The sequence below is a fragment of the Psammomys obesus genome, unplaced genomic scaffold (assembly GCF_907164565.1).
Source record: "Psammomys obesus unplaced genomic scaffold, mPsaObe1.curated_primary_1811, whole genome shotgun sequence".
NCBI classification, from domain to species: domain Eukaryota; kingdom Metazoa; phylum Chordata; class Mammalia; order Rodentia; family Muridae; genus Psammomys; species Psammomys obesus.
The window spans coordinates 9,702-15,915 of NW_026595330.1; the positions used below are offsets into that span (position 1 = coordinate 9,702).

The 6,214-nt window shown below is 58.0% G+C and overlaps 1 protein-coding gene across 1 annotated transcript in view; it reads left to right on the plus strand.

The window, feature by feature from the left end:
• Positions 1-2,089: 2,089 nt before the first annotated feature.
• The window catches only part of Dock6 (dedicator of cytokinesis 6), a 52,498-nt gene continuing 48,373 nt past the window's right edge, over positions 2,090-6,214 (plus strand). The window contains exon 1 of the mRNA XM_055619211.1: positions 2,090-2,143. Coding sequence (XP_055475186.1) covers positions 2,100-2,143 — 44 coding nt within the window. The 5' untranslated portion in view covers positions 2,090-2,099. The remainder of the gene's footprint in view (positions 2,144-6,214) is intronic.

Sequence of the window (6,214 nt, forward strand, 5' to 3'; positions counted from 1 at the left end):
AGCCCCACCTCACACCTCTCATGGAGGCCAAAGTCTCCCGCATCTGAGCAGCTATAGGAGTACCCCTGCCCCACCCAGCTGAGTCAGGCCTGGCAGTGCCCTGGCAGAGGTTTGGCCTTGACAATCAGGTCTGGCTGGCACCTGGGCGGTGCTGGGATACTATCTTAACTTACGGGATCTTTGAAACCTCCCTCTCCGAAACCAAAGCCACTCTGAAAGTCCTCTGGCTCTGATTAGGCCCCCATTAGCTTTTCCAGGGAATCAGAGCTCTGGGGGCCATTCCCCCTACCCATATCTGAGCGTTGTGCTATGTCACCCAGAGCCTTCATTGAGCAGAAGAGAAAAACCAAGGCTCAGAGAGGGTGAAAAACTGAACTATAGGTCACACAGCCGGGCCTGGATTGGGACCCAGCTGATCTTGACACAATTGCATTCTTTTGGGAGGTGGGCATCCAGGCCCTTGGATCCAAATCTTAAATCTGACGTGGATGCCTTAGGTAAACTGGGCAAGGCCTGGGTTTTCTAACATGCTAGAGACTTTCGGTTGGGGGTTGGGTGGGTGGAGTGCAAAACTCACAGCCAGCGCAAGGGTCTGACATGAGCCCCATCCTAGTGCTTCAGAGGAATATTTGGGTGGACAGAGTCAGGAGGGAAGTTGGAATGGATTGGAGAAGGAGGCTATAAAGACAGGGCGGTGACAGGGCAGATTATTCAGGGCCTGGAGGCTAGGGGATGGACTTTGACCGGAGTGAGGTGGGCCGCAAGGGTTCAGCACACGGAAAGATGCGGAGAGACTCAGATGTGGACCACGCAGGATGGAAGCAGCAGGCAGGGCCCAGCTCCGTGTTCCTCACCTGAGGAGAGGAAGAGGCAGGGACCTGAGCGACACTGGGTAGGGCCCAGCAGAGCGGTGGGTGGAGTTCCAGTCTGCATCTTCCAGGCGGAAGCAGCTGGACCACTCTGGGCAGGTGCGTGGGCTCCTGACAGCTGTGTACACAGATTAGGTGCTGGGCAAGGAGCAGATGGACATCTAGGAGTGCCCCCCCCCCCCCCCCCGAGATCCTCTTTGTGGCTTTAGGAACGGATACAGATTTGCCGGGCAAATGGGGCAAGCCATTCTGCCCTCTGGCCGCAGTTTCATCTTCGGTAGATGGGCTCCTGCTAGCATCCGTAAGCGGGGTGGGGGGGGGGGGGGGGGAGGAAGAACAGCGCTCTCAAAAGCTCTCAGGCAGGCATTGTCCTGGTGTCAGCTGCCTACTCTCCCTAGACTGTTTTACTGTGGCTGCTGGGAAGGTTGAAGCTTCCCAGCAGAAGGTGGGGAAGATGGCTGACAGATGAGCCAGGACTGAAAACTCTAGGAAAATGCTCCTGCGAGAGGGGCTGTAGGGAAGACATTTAAGGCCACAAAATAGTGAAGACATCTCTACAATGGCAGGTAGTCCGAAGTTTCCCGTCCGGCTCCCTTAGGTATCAGTGCCAGCTTTGTGAGTGATTATTGTTATTCTACGTGTGCTGTCGACGTTTTCTAGCCCGAGCGCCTCCGAGGCAAGCGCGAACCTAGCAGGTTCTTATGTTCAGCCTTTTCCTCCCCAGCCCAACAGAAGACTCAGTTTCCCCATCATGACCCCAGTGGAAGGGGAATAGTCCCTCCCATGCCGCGTCCCTGCCCCACTCCCTGCGCCTCCCACCCAAGCCCCGCTCTGCCTGGTCCCCAACTGCCTTCGCAAATCCCTAACTCCCTACCTATCCCAGCCCGGCTCCCAGGCTCCAGCCCATCAAGGACCGCCCCTCACAAGCCACGCCCACAGAGGATCCTCCTCTTTCCAGCCTTGTCCGGGTCCTCAGGCCGGAGCAGCGACAGCCGGGATCACAGCCAGGCTCCACCCTCCCGTCGGTGCTCTGCCCTACCCTCCGTGCTGGCCCCGCGCCATCCCAGGGTAGGCCCCGCCCATCCCAGAGTAGGCCCCGCCCCTCCTGAGGAAGGCCCCGCCCACAGCGAAGGCCCCGCCCTATCGGCACAGGCCCCGCCCCTCCCGCGCGGCGGTCCCGCCCAGGCCGGCTGCCCAGAGTCGGGAGGCTGCGGCGGGACGCGGGGAGTCATGGCGGCCTCGGAGCGCCGCGCCTTCGCTCACAAGATCAACAGGTAGCGAGAGCGCCGCGGCCACCGCCGCTCCGGGCGGGACGGGCGAGGGCGAGTTGTTGGGGGGCCGGCGGGCAGCGGCGGCGAGGGCGTGCCGGGCTCCCCGAGGGCTTCCCGGAGGAGGAAGCGCATCCCGGGTCTGCGCGGGCCGGGCTCCCGGAGCGTGAAGGCTGCATTCCGACCCTCCTGCCTTCCTTCCCTTGGGCGGCCGGGAGAACTTCGCGGCCCCTCCCCCTCCCGCGATCCCAAGACCCAGCTGTCTGGGAAGAAGCGGGAGCTGCCGAGGCTGGGGGACAGCTGGGGACAGCCCCTTAGTCTCCTGCCTCAGCCTCTTCCCAAACCGGCTGGCCGTGGGAGGGGGCGAGGGGCTGGGGACCGAACCAGCTGGTGGGCAGACAGGGGAGGGGGCGGGCGACAGATGCTGGGGATCAGTGGCCACTGACTGTGAGAAAGGCTCAGATCTGGGGTGGGCTCTGGGATCCGATCCGCTGGAGGGCTGGCTGACCACCCTTGGGTGGGAGAAGCCACTCTCTGTGGGTCCCCCCCCCTCCCCCGATGGAGACACAAGAAGTGGCCGCCCCGTTCTTGGGTTTTACTATGGTGCGACAAGCAGGTGCCGGATCGATGTGTCAGTGATGTGATGGGCTGTAAGACGGGAAGTGGTGGAGATCTTGGGGGGTTCATCAGCTATGTGGGAGGGGCAGGGTCTCAGTGGTGGGCAGGCGTGTTTAAGCACAGACCCAAAGGAGAGAAGGAAGAGAGCTCCCGACTCTCATCCAGGGAGGAAGAAAGTGCAAGGGCCCTGAGGCCACAGAGGGGACCAGTAGGAGTAGATTTTATAGGGCCGTGCAGACTGGAAGGAGAACTTTGATTTTGACCCCAAGTGAAGTGAGAGCCGTAGGGCACTCTGGGTAGAGGGGAGCTGTGACCTGGGGCAGAGCAGTTGGACAGTTTTCTCCCCCACCGCCCCCCATCATAGAACCGTATGTTTTCTTGCCTCCTAAGTCACTATGCCTTTGAGTCATTGTTCTGGTGCAGGTGAGAAAGACGGGTCTTGTGCAGGAGAACAGGAGCTGTGACTCTGGGGCCTTAATGCCCGTGAGGCAGCCCGAGACTTCCCAAGCAGCCTGGGAGGTAAATAGATGGGTTTGGCATGCAGGCCTGAAGGCTCGTTCACTTATGGATTGATTCTCCCACGAATCCCAGATGAACCCAAACACCAGTGAACTGAATGGTGGTTTGGTTTCACCCTTGGGTTTTGTTAGTTTGGGGCAGGCGCTCATGAAACCCATGCTGACCTCAGATTCACTATGTAGCCACGACTGGCCTTGAACTCCTGACCCAGCGCTGTGCTGACGGGCATTTGCTGCCACATTCCCAGCTCTGTGGCGCTGGCGCTGGAACACAGGGCTTTCTGCATGCCCAGCAAGTCCATGTCTCCAGCACCTTGCTTTAGTGTTCGATTTCTTCTTGCTTTGAGAAGGGTCTCACTCTACACTAGCTACCTGGAACTGACTGTGTGTGGCCCAAAGTGGCTTCAAAATTCCAGCAATCCTCTGGCCTCAGCGTCCTGAGTGCTGGGGTGACCTCGTGAGGCATCCTGTACAGCCAGTGTTTTAAATATTTTTTTCATGTCCTTATTGTGTGTGTGTGTGTGTGTGTGCTTGTGCTCACGCTCCTGTGCGGGTGTGAAGTCAACTCGTGTCCCTCATACGTCGCATGGCTCGTAGATGGAGGTCAGATGGTGTCTGTAGGAGTCTTTCTTTCTGCTCTGTTTTGTGGGATTTATACTCAGGTCATCAGGCTGGGCAGCAAGTTACCACTGAGCCATCTTGCTGGCCTCCCCTCATCTTACTTTTTGAGGCAGGGCTGCTCACTGCGATCTGGAGCTCCAGCTAAACTGGCCCAGTTGAGGGAGCCCCGGGGACCAGGGCTGGGGGCTCATATGTGGGTGCTGGGCTCTCAGGTGTGGACGGCAGGCATTGCAGGTGGTCATCTGAGGCTGTTCCTGCCGAGGAAGAGAGTTTTCCGGGTGCTGCCCTCTTTGCCGATGTTCATGGGTTTGTCTTGAGGAGCAGGTGCCGGCAGGTTTGTGTTGACAGAAGTGAGAGCCGAGCAGGACTCTGTTCCTGGCTTGCCATCCTCCGCCTCCTAAGGATGGGTCCCAGTTGCCTTTCCAGCCTGGATGGATGAACTCCGCAGTTGCTACTGTATCTTTTGTTGAACTTGTGACCTGGTGTGTGGAAACCACTCGGTTCAATTCAGTGTGTTGCCGCCCTAAAAATGCCCTTGTTATGGTGCGAGGTGTGTACACAGGTGTCACACACGGTGTAGGGGCCTGAAGGTGGCGCGCCCTCCTTCCCACTTTGCATAGGTCCCGAGGGTCAAGCTCAGGTCACATGGTGTCGATGCCTTTATCTGCTGAGCCGTTTTGCAGAGGCTATCTCTGCAGAAACATTGCCAGCAGCGGCCGCAGTAGCTGTGGCACACACCTTGAATCCTAGCACTTGGGAGGCAGAGGCAGAGGCAGAGGCAGAGGCAGAGGCAGAGGCAGAGGCAGAGGGTCTGAGTTTGAGGTCATCAGGTCAAGTTCCAGTTCAGCCAGGGATACACGGAGAAACCCTAGAGAGAGAGGGAAGGAGAGAGAGAGAGAGGAGACAGAGAAAGGAAGAGAGAGATGTTCTACTAGTCTACCAGGACACCGGAAGCTAGTCAGATTGGGGGAGAAATGTGGAGAAGGCTCGGCATGATGGCAAACGTCTCTTATCCTGGCATGTAAGCCATGGAGGGAAGGAGGGTGCTAAGTACAAGCCTGGGTTACACAGTGGGATTGGAGCCAGCCCGGGCTGTAGGAGACCCTGGCTCAAAAGCTGTTTGGGGGGCAGGAAGATGACTTAGTCAGTGAACAGCCATACAATCGTGAGGACCTGAGTTCAGTGCCGTGTGAAAGCCAGATTGTGCCGGTGGAACACTTAGAACCCCGGGTTCCCAGTTGATGGAGAATGATGGCTTCTGGGATCTCCCTGGCCCACAGCCGGTCCTAATGGAGAGCCCCAGGCCAGCCTCAAACAGTAAGATGGATGGTTCCTGAGGACACATGAAACTAACCTCTGGCCTCCATCTGTACATGAGTGCGCACACACGCACACACACGCACTTCTGCCCAGTTACTGCCTAGCGATGGGGCATAAGGCCATGGTAGGAATTTGGGATGAGTACTCAGTAACAACGGGCTGCAGATTCATCTCTGCTTCCCAAGGCCAGTGGCATGTCCCGCCCTCCCCTGTCCTTTTCGCTAGCCAAAGAACAGCTGGGGAAGGGCCACAGCCTCCACGCCTGTCCTGGCACCTTTTAAAAATTAATGATCCCGGGGCTTCGAGTGCCCTAGGCTCTAAGGGAGCTGCTCAGAGGGTTTGAACTTGAGAGTGAATCCGCTCACTTTAGTCTCGCTGGGGTTGCAGAGATGGCTCCGGGGGTAAGGTGACCCAGGCTTGGCTCCCAGCACCCACACGGTGGCTCACAATCACTTACTCCAGTCCGGGGGATCAGACGCCCTACCCTCTTCTAACCCCTGAGGGCTCTAGGTGTGGATGTGCACACACGTACATGCAGGCAGAACACTCACAGACATGCAAAAACCCAACAACCAATAAGTCTAAGTTTAATGTTGCTGCCAGGGCCAGCGAGAGGGCTCCGCAGGGCAGGGTCTGGCCGCCAAGCCTGGCAGCCTAGCCTGAGTTTGAGCACCCAGGCTCAGGAGCAGGAGGAGGAAAACAACCGCCACCAACCGGCTTTTACCTGGTTTTGGTTTTGCTTGGGTAAACCAGGGGCTTCAGGCAGCGAAGCAAGCACCCACCGCGAGCTACAGTAACTGCACTGTGCTGCCTTCTAGAAACGGTAGTAACTGGTTTGTTTTGTACTGGGAAGGGGCATGCAGTGGCCTGGGAGTGGACAGAGGTGGGAGGCGAGAAGGAATGGGGCCCCAAAGTTCAGGCTTGCAGCTATTTAGGGTTTTTTTCCTTCCTTCCTTCCTTCCTTCCTTCCTTCCTTCCTTCCTTCCTTCCTTCCTTCCTT